General features: G+C 28.7%; 2 protein-coding genes across 2 annotated transcripts; both read left to right on the top strand.

The window, feature by feature from the left end:
• Nucleotides 1-5351: 5351 nt before the first annotated feature.
• On the top strand, nucleotides 5352-9479 carry LOC145938760 (uncharacterized). The gene is made up of 7 exons (XM_083042510.1): nucleotides 5352-5385; nucleotides 5671-5865; nucleotides 6134-6265; nucleotides 6721-6972; nucleotides 7209-7502; nucleotides 7902-8030; nucleotides 9370-9479. The coding sequence occupies exons 2-7, from the start codon at nucleotides 5733-5735 to the stop codon at nucleotides 9477-9479; spliced, it is 1050 nt and encodes a 349-aa protein (XP_082898636.1). The 5' UTR covers nucleotides 5352-5385; nucleotides 5671-5732.
• Nucleotides 9480-9523: 44 nt separating this feature from the next.
• Nucleotides 9524-12354, top strand: LOC145938761 (uncharacterized). The gene is made up of 2 exons (XM_083042511.1): nucleotides 9524-9577; nucleotides 10313-12354. The coding sequence occupies exon 2, from the start codon at nucleotides 10333-10335 to the stop codon at nucleotides 12352-12354; it is 2022 nt and encodes a 673-aa protein (XP_082898637.1). The 5' UTR covers nucleotides 9524-9577; nucleotides 10313-10332.
• The last annotated feature ends 7408 nt before the right edge of the window (nucleotides 12355-19762 follow it).

Genomic DNA, 19762 nt, shown 5'->3' on the forward strand with positions numbered 1-19762 from the left:
AAGCAGTGGTATCAACGCAGAGTACTTCTTCGTTTGTGTACGCTGCCATATCGTCCTCTTAACGCTTGTAATAATCGAAGGATTACTGATTGCATTGTAAATCTTCATATTATTTATACAATCCGCGGGGTGTCGCGATCTCCCCCTCCACGCCTCCCGCGACGAATAGCGGCACGCGACGCCCGCGACATCGGCCCCCCGCGAATCGTATAAATAAGATGCAGATCGACATTGCAATCAATAATCTATCGACTCCCGTCATACTTCGAGCAGCTCAGAGACAATACGAGATGGCAATGTCCTTCCGAACAAACAAGAAGAATCGATACGTTGGCCCGCAAGATCCCCGGACCTTAATCCTTTGGACTAAGCAGTGGTATCAACGCAGAGTACTTGATTTACAAAACGCTTCCCGAGGACGTCGACGATTTAGAAACAAGATTGCGACATGCAATTTGGAATGTCGAAGAAGAAGTAATGGAGAACGTCCAAAGAAATTTATTAAAAACGCATGAGAGCTTGCGTTAGAATGGATGGTGCTCATTTTGAGCACCTATTATAAATTTTTTTTTTAATTAAAAATCAATCCGCTCTTTTCAGAGCGACCAAAAACAATCCGCTCTTTTCAGAGCGACCAACACATTTATACGTGGAACATCCTGTTCGCAAAATATAATTAAAAAAAAAATAATAATTTTTCTCACGTCTCGCTTAAGAAAGAAAAGGCAAAACGTGCGGATAATGTTAAGTTATTAAAAAAAAAAGTATTATAATGTATTATAATACTTTTTTTTTAAATAACTTAATTATTATACGTTTTCGAAATTTGCGCATTCACAATGCAAAGGCTTCGATTAACCGCAAGACATGGTAGCGTCTCGCGAGTCTCGCGTCAATCACACGTTCGGCAACGCCGCGGTGATTGTTGTCGTCGCGTCGCGTCGCGTCGCGTCGCGTCGCCCGTCTGTTGTCGTCGCCGCAGACTCTATTGTCGTCCGCATCGAGTAACTTGTGCTGTGCATTTAACTTAACGCGTTTTTTCAAGTAATTTTTAATAATTAATCGGTAGTAACCGATTGTGATTTAGTGTTGTAATCGGTTATTAAATAAACTGAGAGAATTTTCTCTTAGAATTTACCCTGAAAATCTTGGTAATCGTGGGACAATATGGTGTGGAAAGAATTTTATGAGAATTTCTCTGATTAATATTTATTACAATAAAAATAATAATATCTATCATAATAAAATATAAAATATGTTTGATTAATTTTACTAAATTGCATAGTAAAATTAATCAAACATATTTTATATTTTATTGTGATACATATTATTATTTTTATTGTAATAAATATTAATCAGAAAAATTCTCATAAAATTCTTTCCACACCATATTGTCCCACGATTACCAAGATTTTCAGGGTAAAGAGAAAATTTCTAAGAGAAAATTTTCTCTGCGTAATTTTCGATCAAGTGCGTGAGTGTATTCGTCAAAGTGTCGATACAATTTATAAAAGAAAAAAAATTCGTTTATTATTCGGTGTGTCACGGTGTGTCGTCTCATTGTTGTCCACTCTAGTCGTGCAACAATTATTCATCAGAAGACATCAAACATCTCTACAAGGTAAAAATTAGTGAGTGAGAGAGGAAGAAAGAGAGAGAGAGAGAGAGAGAGAGAGAGAGAGAGAGAGAGAGAGAGAGAGAGAATGTACGCACGCACGCACACACACACACACATCGCGTGTAGTTAACAGCTGATCGCAGCGAGCGCCTCGCGTAAATCGCCCGCGTCGGATAATGAGTTGCGCCGCTCCTGCCTACCGCCCGTACTCGTGCCGTAATTCGCTAAATTTTTCCTTTTATAATTTGAAAACTAAGCTTCGGATAAAATTTTGGCAAAGGAAAAATCGTCTTAGAATTCAGCCAGGAATACGACATTTTAAGGACAAACGGTTGTTTTGAATCACCCTGTATATAATAGTAAAATGGCAGTTTTCAGACCGTTGAATTTTCGTTAATAGAAGACCAAAATTAATGAGTCTTTTTAAATAATTACATTAATAGATATTTGCCCATCATAAAAAACAATGACTTTCGTAATTTTTTAAAATAAAATTCATTTCCTATAATTCTTCATTCAGACCCGATTTCGTTCTGTAGATTGACAAAATCCGATGAACATTGTGGATTATGTTAATCCGATAGTGCGCCAAATACTGATAATAAAATATAAAGCTAAACGTGTAGCATGAACTTCATTAAGTATTGAAATTACGTCTAGAAAGCCGAAAGTATTAAAGTTCATGCTCAAATGGCAGTTTTCATATTTATATATAATAGCAAAATGGTAGTTTTCACATTTATATATAATAGTAAAATGGCAGTTTTCAGACCGTTGAATTTTCGTTAATAGAAGACCAAAATTATTGAATCTTTTTAAATAATTACATTAATAGATATTTGCCCATCATAAAAAACAATGACTTTCGTAATTTTGTAAAATAAAATTCATTTCCCATGAATTCTTCATTCAGACCCGATTTCGTTCTGCAGATTGACAAAATCCGATGAGCACAGCTAACATTGTGGATTATGTTAATCCGATAGTGCGCCAAATACTGATAATAAAATATAAAGCTAAACGTGTAGCATGAACTTCATTAAGTATTGAAATTACGTCTAGAAAGCCGAAAGTATTAAAGTTCTCTCTCAAATGGCAGTTTTCAGATTTATATATAATAGTAAAATAGCAGTTTTCAGATTTATATATAATATAAGTAAAATGGCAGTTTCCAGATCTATATATTACTGCGAAATGGCAGTTTTCAGATAATTTAATTTTAATCTTCCTTGAACCATTTTTTGTTTTTTAACAGTTTTTATAAGAATTTAATAGTTTTGTTTTCAATGTCATATTTAAAATTATGAAACCTGAAATCTGCTCTAACATATAATATAATTTTGAAGAAGTGGTTGGTTTCAGAACCTGCATTTTTATTCAAAATTTTACCCTGCTTCTACTTAATACTGGATTTTAGTACTTTATTACACTTAGGATTAACATAATTTTTCATATAATATTAAAAAATTTTTGGTAAAAAAATTATTTTTGTTGTTTATTAAAAAAATGAATAGTCTGTAAACTGCCTTTTCTATAAAGAATAATTCAGTTAAAAGGTAGAATTGAGGACTTGCGAAAAAATTGTATATAATTTTGATAATTTTCTTTTTTACAACACAAAATTAATGAAAAACTACTAGTAAGTGTAAAATCTATAAAATACAAGCATTAAATAAAATGATATATGTCGCTTTAGTTAAATAAATAGTTGACCTGGTAAGTGCCAATCCGTATAAATTTTAAAATATTGCCAAAATTACTGCCTTTTTTTGACGAAAAAGTATTCCAGACAGAATTTACTACGCTATTATCCACAAATATCATGTTTTTAGAAAACGTCCTGAAAACTGCCTTTGGACGTACATATATATATATATATATATATATTGATAGCTTATAGTACCCACATAGCACTGCTATGAGAATTATTGAGATATCAAAAATGTACATTTTTTTATATTTTCATTTTACATTATTTTTTATTATTAGCTTATATTTACCTCCTTGTTTTATATTAAATAAATTATATATTCATGAAAGAAACAAATATTAGTATGATAACGTAGCAAGAAAGTATTTATGAATATATATACACATATATATATATATATATATATATATATATATATGTTTGTGTTACGTAGTTTAGCTGGACCATTTTTTGATTGAAACGTATTTTAGCGGGACCTTCGGCTCTTAGCTGGACGGTCTTGATAATACTTTTCATGTTCAGTAGTTTATCAGGACAGTCCAGATAAAACCGATACGAATGCATTGTATTTTATCGGAACCATGTATAATTTCGTGTCCCTTTAATATACGGTCCGCGTATTTTAGTAATTTTTTTAATGCAACGTATTTTACCAGGACCATAGCATAAAATTATATTAAGCCTTGCGCACAATAAATAAAATATTAAGAATAAATATTAAATATTAGGAATAAGAAATATTGTGGAGTAAAGAATCGAAAAGAATGATATAAAAATACAAATTCAAATATAAAGGACTAGTAAAAGAGCTATATAAGCTAATAAAAGTCCTTTATACCCGAATTTGTATTTTTATATCCGTCTTTTCGATTTTATTATTCTAAAATAATTCTTATTCCTAATATTAAAAATAATTCTTATTCCTAATATTTAATATTTATTCCTAATATTTTGCCTATTGTGCGCAGGGCCTACGCTAATTTTATGCTATGGTTTATGGAAGAAAATTCGGTACTTTCACCCCCGTGGGGTGAGAAAACGAAACGAAAAGCAATACAAACGGGCACAAATAATGCTGAATCAACCTGCATTAAAAAAATTACGATATCTCAAAATGAGATGCTGACGATTTTTTTAACTCTTATAACTTGCAATTTTTCGGGTACAAACGAAATCAAAGACGGTACAAACAGGTACAAACAATGCTTAAGGATGTATAGGAGACATTTAAAAATGGAACAAAATTCATCAAAATTATATAAATCGTTTCCGCTTTAATACTAAAGCTAATGTTAAAATTTGAATTTAATTTACTAACTCATTTAAAAGTTATTATAATTTAAATTTTTGCTAATTTTACATATAATCTTATAAAAAATCATTATTATGATCGATTAAATTACGTTAAAAATATGGAAAAAATGGTACCATGTATTTCAAAATTTTTTACATGTATAATTGCATTTTTAAGGGATAATGTTGCAAAATTTTAATAGCATTTACTAAATCATTTAGAACAAAATAATAATAATTTGTTGACATTCTGGCTTTTTCTCCGATTTCTGAGCATTTCGTTATGTCAACTCTGGAAACAACTAAAAACTAAACTTAAGGTGCCTTTTCATGCTGACACTAGACGTTGAATTTCAGCGTCAAAAGACGTCATATGACCAAAAATAAAAATACCAATTCGTCAATTTTGATCATATGATGACGTCTTTTGACGCTAAAATTCAGCGTCTAGCGTCAGCATGAAAAGGCACCTTTAGGCAATTAAACTATAGCGATTTCTTATAACATGTACAGATTTTCTATAAGATGAATAGTGTTGGTGCTTTTGTCTCCGATTGTATCTCCTACACATCCTTAATCGAATGTATATCTAAAAAATACATTTTCTTAAAGTCGGATGCCAAGTTCACATAGGTTCTGAGATCGGTCTATGAAAACCGGACCTTAATAACAAATTAGTAACGGCACCGACGAGAGACAAGAGACAAGATATCTCATCGTAGGTGGTAACGGTCATTTAGTGTTTGTTGAAAATTATATGAAGGTAATCTAATAATTAGATAATCTAATAATTAGATTTTAATAAATTTTTGTGTCTGAAGTGGTAATTAATTTACAATTATTTTGAGTATTGTTATAAAACAAATAGAAAAAGCATTGCGTGTGTTTCTTAATACATAAATATAGTACACGCGGAAATATCTACATTCTTTTTTATTCTTTTTTTCATATGCACTTCTTTATCACATTAGTAAATGTTTTATAACAATGCTCAATACTCTCAATACCATTTATTACAATATAATAAAAATAGGTGCTTATAAAAAAGGAGGAAAAGGAATATATAGATATTGCCACGTGTATCGTACTATGTATTAAGAAACATACACAATGTTTGCTCTCGTGTTATTCAATGATGGGATCTATCATATTTGTAAATCAGAAAACGTTAAAAAAAATAAAAATGAATGTGTGGCAAAATATAAAAATGTCAAGTATACTTGTCGGATCATAGCACAACATAGTAAGTATATGTATAATGCATATATCATAAAAGAGGTTAGAAATAGCCAAATAAACTATTTGATTTGTCGTATCTCTCTCCCTCTCTCTCTCTCTCTCTCTCTCTCTCTCTCTCTCTCTCTCTCTCTCTCTCTCTCTCTCTCTCTCTCTCTCTCTCTCTCTCTCTCTCTCTCTCTCTCTCTCTCTCTCTCTCTCTCTCTCTCTCTCTCACTCTCTCAATCATTAATTTATTATTATTTGAAAATCTTTTATTCTATTGTTTATTACAGAAAATATTACTGTACTTAATGATATTAAGCATTCTTTAACTAACCTGTGTGTACCTAAAATTATATTACATCGTGTTACTTTGCCCAACGTGCACAAAAAACAAAACTTGCTGCAAATCCAGAATCAAGAAGGTAAGGTGGAATTTATTTGAATAAATAATTTGTTTAGTTTATTTTATATTACTACAAATTATTATTGTTAATCATCGTGGCTGCTTTTGCGATAGATTTAAAATACAGATTAAAATAATCCTGCACTGCAATTGATCAATTTAATCTGGATTTATTTTAATCCTGCGCTGCAGTTGATCATGATCATTCTCTCGCAAAAGCAGCCTTATATTTAAATAACTCAATATTTCTTATGCCATAGTTAGTCATAGTTATGTCATAATTAGTTTATGTTATATATATGTATATATGTTTAATATTTCTTAATTCAATTGAAATGCTAATATATTTAATTATTGTAATAATTTATGATACGAATAATGTGGTCATATTTTCTTACTTATTAGAACAAAATTTATAGTTTTGTGAGATATCTATCTTCATATTTATATTCATAACTATTTTTTCTTTCTTAGCATGTCTTGATAGTAATACTATGGAAGACAGTAGTGAAAATGTTTGCGATGAGGATCCATTTTATGAATCATCAAATAATTCATCAAATAACAATTTTGTTGAACCTGTGATAGATCAGGCAACAAATTCTGTTCCTAAACAAACTAACAATTCAACAAATACTTCTAATCGATTACATATATCAACGTCAATAAATGTACCACACAAAAATGTCCATAACGATACAGATAACGATGGAAATCTCAATGAAGGTTACAAAAGAAATTTAATTTCTATAACTGCATGCAAATTAGATTACTAATTATGTGTATTTAAATAAAATTTTTCATTCTTAATTTAATTGAAATAATGTATTTAATTAATACTTAATTACACGAATAAATGTCATGCTTTTTTTACTTATTAGCACAAAATCTATAATATTCTATAATGTTTGTCAAAATCTATAATGTTTGTCATATTTAGTGTGCATTTTTTCCTTTTGTAGGAATTTTTAATAGTAATACTATGGGAGACAAAATTGAAAAAAATGTTTACAATGAGGATCCATCTTACGTATCATCAAATAAATCATATAGTGAAAATTTTGTTGAACCTGTGATAGATCAGACAACAAGTTCTGTTGCTAAACAAACTAATAGCTCAGCAAATATTTCTAGTCTATTATCAATGTCATTGAATACATCAGACATAGTAACGTCATTAAATATATCTGACATATCAACGTCATTAAATATATCAGACATAGATATCCAGGATGAAGTTAGAAATCTCGATGAAGGTATGTAATAAATTACAAAATTATTTTTAAACTGCACTGAGTTATTCAGCCTGCTCTTAAAATGAAATAGATATCTATGGGTCTGTTTTCTATCGCTTAATTGACTGTACTATATAAAAAAAAACATCTAAAGATTATCGATGAATGTTAATGTCAGAACATCCGTACCATTTTGCATTGAACTTGATTGATTTAGATCTTTGTAAAAATAAACTCTGTTTTAGTTTCTCTACGTAATTTTTTATATAGTTTTTCTTTTGTAAAAAGTTATACTTAGCTGTAGTGGATCCTTTCGTTATATAATAATATGTTTATTTCTTTACTTATAGATTAACAGTATATTTATATCTTTACTTTTATCTTTTAGTATGAATTGTGAAATGATATATATAATTTTAGATAAACGTTCATGTAACTGGCATGGCAATGTATTGGAAGTATATGAAGATTGCGACTTATTTGAACCCACCATTGTAGAAGATAAAATGTCTAAACATTCTGAAATAAGTGCACCTGTTTCCACTACAGGTATGTTATTGTTTCAAAATAATTATAATTTTCTTGTAAATATACACAAATTATGTTTTAAAAATCTGCTCACTCACTCTATATTTAAAATATAATTATAATAGCTATTATTACTTGTATGTAAAATACATCTCTAAATATTTGGTAAATATAATTATCTCTTAACATTTCTTTTATTGTACACCTAAAAATTTTATACTTGATTTAAGTTTTAACATATATAACATCTATAATATATTTTGTTATACATTCCATGCACGATGCAGATGTGTACTGTATAAAATAATTATTTTAGATATTTTGCAAATTCTAAATTTCTCTTTAATCCTATGTTGTTTAAGTAAGCTATATATCTTAAAGAAAACCAATTTCAACAGAGGACGAAAAATCCATGATACATCTGATCATCAATCTATCAAAGTAATTTTCCATCGTTCTTGACTTCTTATTTATAGTAAATTGCAATAACACAATGTAAAAGCGGAAAATATACAAGATGCGATCTTGTATAATTTATTCTGTTATTTAAATTTGAATATAAAAAATAACTGATTTATATAATCTTTTTCAATATAATTTAAATTTTTATGTATTTGCTTACACAAGCCAACAAATTTTATTTTATTCGTACTATCTCGTACTGGATATAGTAAACCTGAAGGATATTTGCGCGCTGAAACCGAATTTATTAATTTCGTTAAAAGAGAAGTTTTTTTAATTTCGTCAATGCCACACGCGAAAGTATTATTTATAATGTCCCGATTCAGCCGACTTTTTCGGACCGATATATTTTTCTCGTCTACATCACTCTAGGGGGGTAAAAGGAACGTAGGAATTCAGATCTCGAAAACCAAGAGATTGTTCCTAAATAATTCTTCGATATATTGCTAAGAAATTTCGTGCCTTGTGTACAGGTATAAGACAGCGAAAAATCAAAATTTTCGCGGTCTTCGCGCACTGACATTCGTGGTTGCTCTGTGTCGCCGATTACCATCTTTTAAATTTGTTATTTAACATAGCAGAGCGCTAAAAATTATTTGTTATTATTTATAATGTTATAAATTTCCTCAAAATCATTGTTTCAAACCTTCGATGAAATTTTAGTCAAAAGTATTACGTCTAATAGACAAATTTGAATTTGATTTCATCGTGCAAAAATCTTTTTAAGATATTCTGCTTATTTGAGATAGTCCAAAAAAAATTTAAATCGTCAACTTGTGTTATTAATTATTGATGTAAATAATATAATTTTTTTATATATTAATATCAATTTTTTAATATATTAAAATCAAATGTATAATTTTTATGATATTTAATGCCTATTCTTTACTCTTTTTAGCATACCTCAATAATAATAATATTGTACAAGACATTTCAAAAAATATTTATGATAAGGGATCCACCTTATGTATCAAACACAGAAGAAAATTTTATTCAATCTGTAGATGAGACAACAAAGTATGTTACTAAAAAATATAACATGTCATCTACGTCATTAAACATATCAGATATAGGCATTCAGGATGACGTTGGAAATCTCAATGAAGGTTTAACCAATAAATAAAATAATAAATAAAAAGTAAATTAGAAAAGCAATTATACTGGCGTCTAGCATTTCGTTAACTAATATGGATCATACTGAGTAACCCATTTTAAAAGATATACACAAATATATCAGAAACTTATTTGCTTTATCTTAAAAAATATTTCGAGTGAAAGTTATTTGATGTTAAGGAACTCGTTTGATGATCATTATTTGACTTTAGATCAAAATCCAGAAGTTTAGTTCAAGGTCAACTTAAATTTTTTAAACGGACTTCACTATAATTTTTTTATATAAATTAAGTTTTTGCAATATTAGGTATAAAAATTTATGAGAGTAGGATGACCAAAAAGTTAATAGTTTACGAGAACTTATAGTTTATGTAAAATTGTCATATTAAAGTACAACATATCTCAAATTATTCACTTTTGATCATATTATCCTTCAAATTTTATTCCAAATATTAGAAGGAATCGATATAAAATTATTTATAGTGATTTAAAAAATTAAGTTGATCTTGAAATAACATCTGGATTTTGATGTAAAATCAAATTAATATTACCATCAGATGACTCTCTCAACAACAAATAACTTTTACTTAAATTACTTTTTAAAATAACAAAGTTTCTGAAATATTTGTGTGAATCTTTTTTAACGAAACATTCTGTATAATTTTTTATATATTAACAAATCTATAATTTTCTTGTTATTTAACATGCATATTTTTCTCTTCTTTTAGCATGTCTTGATAATAATACTATGGAAGACAACATTGAAAATGTTAGCGATGAGGATCCATCTTACGTACCATCAAACACTTCGTCTAATGAAAGTTTCGTTCAACCTGTGATGAATCAGACAAGAAATTCTTTTGCTAAAGAAACTAACAGTTCGGCAAATACTTCTAGTGGATTAGACATATCAATGTCACTAAACGTATCTGGGAAATGTGCTCGGGATGACACTGAAATGTTTGTTACATCAGTTGGTGTAGGAAACAAGAAGCATTTCTGTATGTATTGCAATACGTTTCAGAGCAAAATAGCTCGTCATCTTGAGAGAGTACATGCAAATGAATTGGAAGTTCAAAAATTTAAACACATGCCAAAAGGGAATGCAGAACGAAGAAAGATCTTAGAAACGATACGTAGACGTGGAGATTTCTATTTTAATACCGATTGTGCACGAAATGATGGTGAATTATTAGTAGAAAGACGTTCAAAGAAAGAATACAACAGGATACCTTCTGAATACGTCGTATGTCCAAAATGTAAAGCTTTCATTCTAAAAGTTACAAGCAGACATCACTATCAAAGATGCATTAAAGAAATGATTAAAGTTAAAGATAGTAGATCAATATCAATTTTAGGAAGACAAATAATTGGACGTATACATAATGAGGCAAGCAATGCTCTAAGATTACGAGTTTTCCCACTTTTACGAGAAGATGATATAGTAAGAAATATCCGTTACGACGAACTAGTAATAGCATTTGGTAATCAACAGTGCGAAAAATATAAAACATCTGAACACAATGATGCATTGATTAGACAAAAATTAAGAAGGATGGGTCGCCTGCTTCAAGTAATAAAATGTAAAAATTCTGATATTACGGATTTTGCTTCCATTTACTTCCCCCGATACAGCAATACTTGCATTGAAGCAATTAGTACGTTAGCCGGTTTATCTTTATGTGGAAAATTTTTCAAAACTCCTTCACTGGCTTCTGGACTTGGAGGTTTAATAAAAGAAGTGGGTAAACTTTTAATCAATCGATGTATTAGAAAAGAAGACGAGGAAAGGAAGTTACGTGCTGAAGACTTTTTGAAAGTATTTACCGAAGATTTTGCAACACGTATATCAAAAACAATATCAGAAACAATGAGTAGAAATCTAAGACGTAAAAAGATTACGTTACCCTGTAAAGCAGATATTATTAAGCTTCATAATTTTCTAAAACAAGAACGTGAAACAGCTTACAATTTTTTGAAAGAAAAGTTCTCCTATGATGCATGGCTTTCCCTTACTAAATCTACATTGACTTCAGTACAAGTGTTTAATCGTCGTAGAGCCGGAGAGATACAAAGGACGTTAATCGAGGATTATAAGGCGTATCAAGGTATTAATTATCAGACAAACGACATATATAAAGCACTTTCAGCACGTGCCAAAGAAATTGCTAAAAGATATGTGCGATTTACCCTCAGAGGTAAACTTGGACGAACGGTACCAGTCTTACTAACAGAAGAATTAAGAGACTGCATCGAAATGATTTTAAAGCATAGAAAGGCTGCAAAAATTTCTTCGAAGAATCCATACCTATTTGGTCTTCCTTCGCTTAAAAAAGATAAACACCGATATCTTTTAGCGTGTGATTTATTACGGCAATATGCAGTAGATAGTGGCGCAGAAAATCCAGAAACTATTCGTGCGACTGAATTACGGAAGCATATAGCAACAATTTGTGTTCATTATAATCTATCTGAAAATGAAGTTTCAACGCTTGCAAATTTTATGGGCCATGCCGATAAAATTCATTTATCTCACTATAGACAACCTGTTATTGAAAAAGAAATCTTAGAAATATCTCAATATCTGGAAGCCGCACAAGGAGCCGATATAAATGAAAGTGATAGTAATGATGATTCTGACTCTGAACTTTCAGATGTTGAAAATACAGCGAAGACTACAGAAACTCACGATGATACAATTAATGAAGAAATTGCATCTAGAAAAGTTATTCGAGATTTTCAACAAGGTACTTTATTCTTTCACAAATAAAATTTATTTTCTTAGATCACATTTTAGTCAAGTAGTGATTAAGGAATGAATTTTAAAACTTAAGGTCATATTGGTTTCTTGCTCTTGATATAAGAGCACATTCGTAATTTGATTTTATATTTAAGGCTGTCTTAAGTTTATTTTCAGATGATATGTAGCCAATAAAACAGCGTTTACAGCATCTAAAGATAAAATTAAAACAGTTTTACATATAACATCGTACAATAAATACCGATGATAGAATTTATAAATTCTGTTAACTTAAATATAATGTAAATTTCTGTTAATGTAAATGTAGATGAAGATGTTGATGAACCATCATCGAATGATATATTGTCAGATACTAGTCATTTAGATGATAATATGCAAAATGATCAAAACATGATAAATGTTAAGAAAACAGTGGTTGATCAGAAACGTCGTTTACAAAATTTTCAACAAAACAAAAAGAGTAAGTAAAATATTATTTTGCAATAATAATATACATATGTACAAAGGTTATGATTTTATATTTTATTTATAGGAGTCAATTGGTGTAAAGAAAATACATAGTAGTTTTTTTTTAAATATGTTATTTGTAACTAGAAGCTATATATTTTTTTTTGAAAACAACAGTGTTTTCTTTGCACCAATTAATTTCTCTTATTATTTTGTGCATAAAAGTATTGAGGAAAGAGTATCGGAAAATGAATATTTTACAAGATATTTCATAGTTGATGAAAAATTATGTCAATAAAGTACAATAAAGTACAAAATATCTTGTAAACTAATCACTTTATGGTCATCCCACTCATAACTTTTTATGCAAAATAGAAGAAATCGATTTATATAAAATTATAGTGATTTTATTTCAAAAAATAAAGAGGACCTTGAAATATAACCCTCAGGACTTCGATTCATGTAGTCAAATAAAGATCACCGTCAGATGATTTCAACATCAAATAACTCTTACTTGAAACATTTTTGTCTTAAACTTAGGAGTTCTGAAATGTTCCAGTGGATTGATTACACTGTCAAAAAATCCATTCTGTATATATATTTCTATTTATATTAAGGTGTATACCGAAAAGTTTTGAGTAAAAAATACATGTAGATTTGATCATTATGAACAAAAGTCATCTACCATTATTTAGCAAGCCACGAAAAATTTTAAATTTTAACCATATATGTATAAAGAATGCTTTAAGAATTTTTTAATTAATAACTCTGAAATTTGCATAGTTTGCAAAACGAAATAAAAAACTTTTTGCTTTGGATGACCTAATTTACATGTATATTTTTAATTCAAAACTTTTCGTCATATACTCTGTAAATATAAAACTTGATATATTTTATAAAACGTCAATTAAATATTATATGTAAATCTAGAAAATTATATAAATTATGTATAATGTGTATATATATGTAATAAATATTTTAATATTTCCAGTATCTAGTCGCAGTCGATGGACACAAAATGAAAAACGTATCGTTACAGATGCTTTTGGTCATTATATAAATTCCACTGACAACAAATTACCCACATTCAATGAAATTGGAAAATTGATTAAAAAGCATTTTGATACATTGGGACATCGAAGCGTGCCTGTGATTAAAACATGGATACACAACCAAAAACGTATTAAAATGAAGCAAATGAAAATTTAAACATAATTATATACAGTTGTCATAGTTTTGACTTGTTATAGTTTATATAATGTTTATTATTTAATGATACGTATATCATTTAATACGTTTATTTTGTTTAGATAATATTTATTTAGTTTGATGCTACATATCGTTTATAATATAATGGAAAAAAATAATTAGAAAACTTATTGAAAAGACTACTAGACTATTGCAAAAATATGAAGGCTGTTAGAAAAAGTACAACATATAGTGCAATAAAAATAGTATACATATATATACGTATACATACATATTATATAAATAAAAATAATTTTAAAAGAGTTTATTTTTTAATTTAATACAAGACTGATAGAAAAATAGCACTATATGAAGTGCAATAAAAGCTAATATACATATGTATGTGCAGTATATATATATACATATACATATGTACATTTATATATGTAAAGATAATCAGTTTAGAAGAAAGTTTATTTTTTATTTGCTGATGTAGATATAAAGTTAACATAAGTAGTACAAATGCAATATCACAATTGATATTATTGACAAAATGTTTCTTTTTATTTGATAAATATAACAATAAGTTTATAAGAAAGTATGTTTTTATAACTTATTGTTAGAATAATTAGAATTAGATTATAATCTAAAGAAATAAAATTAGAATAGAATAGTACCTATGTAATACTTATATGCAACTTATATTCATCACAAATGTACCTTTTTACAAGTACTGTTCTCTTCTAATTTTATTTTCAAAATAATTATACACGTAGTATATTTGACGATAGTATCGAACATAAAACAATTTGCTACATACATATAACAATGAATTTATATGAAAGTCTGTTTTCTATTACTTGCGAAATGTAACGAAATGAAATTAGAACAGAATAGTACAAAGCAGTGGTATCAACGCAGAGTACTCATCATAAATGTACCTTTTTACAAGTACTGTTCTCTTCTAATTTTATTTTTAAAATAATTATACACGTAGTATACTTGACGATAGTATCGAACATAAAACTATTTGCTACATACATATAACAATGAATTTATATGAAAGTCTGTTTTCTATTACTTGCGAAATGTAACGAAATGAAATTATAACAGAATAGTACATATGTAATAGTCATATGCAACTTATTTACATCATAAATGTACTTTTTAAAAGTACTGTTCTCATCTAATTTTATTTTTAAAATATACACGTAGAAGATTTGACGGTAGTATCAAATATAAAACAATTTGCTACATACATATAACAATGAATTTATATGAAAGTCTGTTTTCTATTACTTGCGAAATGTAACGAAATGAAATTATAACAGAATAGTACATATGTAATAGTTATATGCAACTTATTTTCATCATAAATGTACTTCTTAAAAGTACTGTCCTCTTCTAATTTTATTTTTACAATAAATATTCACATACAGTATCTACATATATATGTATACAGAGTATCTTTGGTATCGAATATAAAATATATGTAGATTAAGTCCTGAACAAAAACTTTCTACAATATAAACAATCACGAAAAAGTTTTTAGTTATTAATTATTAAAAACCTCCATGAAGTTTCTATAATTAATAATTAATTTAAGAATGGTTATTTGCAAGATAATAGACAAATTTTTGTTACAGGTAATTCAATCAATATGTATTTTTTATTTGATACGCGTTGTCAAATATTTTTTATATTATATATTTGTATACATATATATGTATATCTCTTAATTTACACAATCAGCTTGTAAAAAAATTTATTTTTGACATAAAATTAGTACAGAAACTAGAAAACATGTAGCAATGTGATATGTATTCTTTAAGTAATAATATGATATGTGTTCTTTTGTATGTGTTAATAACTGTTTATTACATTTATAATTATATATTTTATATTTTAGAGAAAAGAATAAAAAATAAACAATTACTCTTCAATACAAATATACAATATGTTTATGTTATGTAGTTTAGCTGGACCATTTTTTTATTGAAACGTATTTTAGCGGGACCTTCGGCTTTTAGCTGGACGGTCTTAATAATACTTTTCATGTTCCGTAGTGTATCAAGACAGTTTAGAAAAAGCCGATGTGAATGCATTGTATTTTATCGGGACCATGTAAAATTTTGTGTCCTAATATACGGTCCGTATATTGTAGTAATTTTTTTGTTGCAACGTATTTGATCAAAAACATAGCATAAACATTACATTATGTATAAATTTGAAATAAATAGATTATACGAGCCGAATGCGGATGTATGTGCGTCAGATAGCGAAAATTAATTTTTCGCTATGACTTCTTAATTGTGCACGGAGCACGAAGATTGCTTGGTCCGTTGCTAAGGCTTTATTTAGGAATAAATCTCAAAACGAAATTTTTTTTTTTATATTCCCATTTAACCCCCCTAAAGTATTGTAGCCGAGAAAAATATCGGTCCGATGTCGCTGAATCGGGAAACGAACTTGAGTCTTTTGCTTTCCGAGCGACTGCTTTTCCTGATTCGTAAAAATTCGGCTCGATAGCCTATTTAGTTTCAAATTTATAATTAATAATTCATTATTTTCATAAAATCGATAGTTTTATGCTGGTGTTAAATGAAAGCTTGAAATATGTTGCGCTTACAGTAGCAGTTTATAAGTAACTTATAATTTCTTTGAAAATTAAAAAAAAATCATATAGAAACAAACTTTAAGTATTATTTTTTTCTGAAAACGTTAAAATGATACGCATTAAAATAACGGTACCGCCAATAAAAATTTAGCGCTATAAAGCATATTTGCGTCCTTCCGTAAAAATTGATCATATTTCACTTTTTAGCATACTATTCAAATATTAGTATTTAATTATTTAACAAAATTGCTATTTTATTCCGGTGCAAAATATACGCATGTTTATTATAGTGTAAATATACGCATTATATATATGTATATCTCCTAATGGTTTTGCTAATAATAAAAGTTTGACGCCATAAATCTTACTCGTGTTATTGTGAAAAAAATGTTTACCATTCCAACATTTTATTATTTACATTAATATATGTATATACAAACATTAGTATTTAATTATTTTACAAAATCAATTATCTTATGCCAGTGCTAAATGTAAGTTTGAAATACAATTGCATTTTTTATCAGTAACGCACACGTAATAAGTTTCTGAAATTATAAGAGCAACATATTTTATACCTACATTTAGTACAAAGATAAGCAAAATGACTTTGTTAAATAATAAAACACTAATAGTTTAATAGTATGTAAAAAGGATAAAATAATTAGTGTTTGCAAAATAAAGCCAGCAATTTTTATAGCGCCAAATTTTTGTTATTAGCGGGACCAACGGACCCGCTAATAACAAATATATAATGCGTATACATCATATTAAGCATACGTTTATTAAGCATCGAATTAAGACATCGATTTTGTTAAATAATTACATATTAAGATTTGAATAATATGCTAAAAAGTGGAATAGTGTCAATTTTCACAATATAGCGCGAGCAAGCTTATTATGTCTCCCAATTTTTGTTATTGACGAGATCGTTGGTTTGATGCATATTTAATCATATTAACGCCTAATTCTTAAAAAAATGATATTTAAAGTTTGTTTCGTTATAAATTTTCAAATTTTCGTGGAAATAAACGATTTTTGAAGTATAAAATTTTTTGATAATACCCCAACCACGTAGCAAATTTCTGTTAAGTTGATGTTGTATCGATAAGTCGATATAAACGATTAAATATATACATTATTTGTAAAGTATTTCAAAATAAATTATCTCATCAATACGTTTACCAACGTTTTGTTATTAATATTTAGTTAATATGCTAAAACATGGAATAGTATTAATTTTCACGAAGTAACGCGAACTTTTATGGCGCCACATTTTTGTTATTGGCGGGACCGTTGATATAATGCACATTTACATCATATTAACGCCTAATTTCAAGAGAAACAAAAATACAACTTAAAGTTCGCTTCAATTTAATTTATTTTTCTAAATTTTCATGGAAATAACACAATGATGATACCAACAATATAGCAAATTTCTCATAAGTTGATATCGTAAACTGAACGTATTTTTAACTCGCATTTAGTATCGACATAAGAAAATCGATTTGTTTAATAATTATTTCTAATATTCGAATAGTATGCTAAAATGCTGTATTAATGAGAATTTTTACAAAACAGTGCGAAGAAACTTTATGGGACCAAATTTTTGTTATTGGCGGGACCTTTGATATAATGCGTTTATTTACACCATATTAACAAATATGCGTATATTTAGCACCAACATAAGACATCCATTTTGTTATCTAATTAAATATTAATATTTGAATTTGTTAAAAGATGGAATAGTATTGATCAATTTTGCGAAATTACGTCAGCAAGATTTATGGCGCCAAAATTTTGTTGACAGGACCGTTTCATATAATGCGCATTTACATCATATTAACGCAAATTTTCCAGAAAAATAACATTACTTAAAGTTTGTTATAATATAATTTTTTAAATTACGTAGAAATAACAAGATTTTTAAAATACCCAAGAAGAACAGAAAATTCAAAATGATGTTAGTTTGATGTCATATATTCATTAAAATATTAATGTATTTTTTTTACAATTCGCTTTTAGCCCTCAATTGCCACACTATGATTTCTTCGCACAAAAGACTTATGTTGCAACGAAAAGCACTGAGTAGCCAATCAGCTTACATATGCAAAATGAAAATGTCTTGTGTGGTCCCGTTAATACCAAAAATTAGGCGTCATACAACTTACTCGTATTATTGTATCCATAATTTGATAAATTGTAATTATAAGTATAAGTAAAATAAAATAAGCTACACGTATCGTGAACATTAATCATTTTACAATGAAATTAATAATAATATAATGTAAATACGTTTTATACCAACAGTTACGCCAATAACAAAAATGTGGCGCCATAAAGCTTGCTCGCGTTATTTCATAAAAATATACTATTCCATGTTTTAGTATACTAGACAACACAAGCGCGCGCTTCTCGTTAATTTAAGAATTTCTTAATTTAAGAAAAAATTGAGAAAGAGGGATGCCAAGCGTACTACAAATTATGATTTTTTTAACATAAAAGTGTTTATATCGGAAACGACTTATTTCCGGACCTATGTTTATATAACATTTTTTTCTTTTTTTTTTGTCCTGAATCACCTCCCGAAGTAGAGTAGGCGATTTTTCGGACACCCTGTATACAGGGTGTCCGGTAATAGTCGCATCAACCGTCGTGTGCAGGTAGAGCTAGTTAAACCGAGTAGAAAAGTCCTCTACCATTTTGCGATATTCTCAATAATAAGAGAGAAATAAATTAAAGAAAATCAGCCAATTCGCGCGATGATAAGCGTGCGGCGAGAAGAGACAGCCCACTCGGGGGTCCAGAGTTAGCGCTACTCGTATGGAGTTACTGTCTTTTGTAAAGCGCTCCTCCCCGCTTCATCGCGCGCTTAGCAACCGTGTAACATTATACTGTTTCTTTTCGCCGCATGCTTAGTAACGACATAAAACTGGGCTGTCTCTTCTCGCCGTCGTTACGCGAATTGGCCGATCTTTATTAATTAATATCTCTCTTATTATTGAGAATATCGCAAAATGGTAGAGGACTTTTCTACTCGGTTTAACTAGCTCTATCTGCACACGACGGTTGATGCGACTATTACCGGACACCCTGTATATGAATATAAGGTACCGTTAATATACGATACCAAAAAAAAACGGTACCAATAAAATACTCTACAGATAC

Source organism: Prenolepis imparis, unplaced genomic scaffold (assembly GCF_030444845.1).
Source record: "Prenolepis imparis isolate NDT839.2.m4 unplaced genomic scaffold, iyPreImpa1.0 SCAF_7, whole genome shotgun sequence".
Taxonomy (NCBI): Eukaryota; Metazoa; Arthropoda; class Insecta; order Hymenoptera; family Formicidae; genus Prenolepis; species Prenolepis imparis.

Coding starts and splice junctions, on each gene's coding strand:
- LOC145938761 (XM_083042511.1), top strand. CDS start 10,333: ATGGAAGACAACATTGAAAATGTTAGCGATGAGGATCCATCTTACGTA.
- LOC145938760 (XM_083042510.1), top strand. CDS start 5,733: ATGTTTGCTCTCGTGTTATTCAATGATGGGATCTATCATATTTGTAAA. Junction 6,973..7,208: donor CGATGGAAATCTCAATGAAG/GTTACAAAAGAA, acceptor TTCCTTTTGTAG/GAATTTTTAATAGTAATACT. Junction 7,503..7,901: donor AGTTAGAAATCTCGATGAAG/GTATGTAATAAA, acceptor ATATAATTTTAG/ATAAACGTTCATGTAACTGG.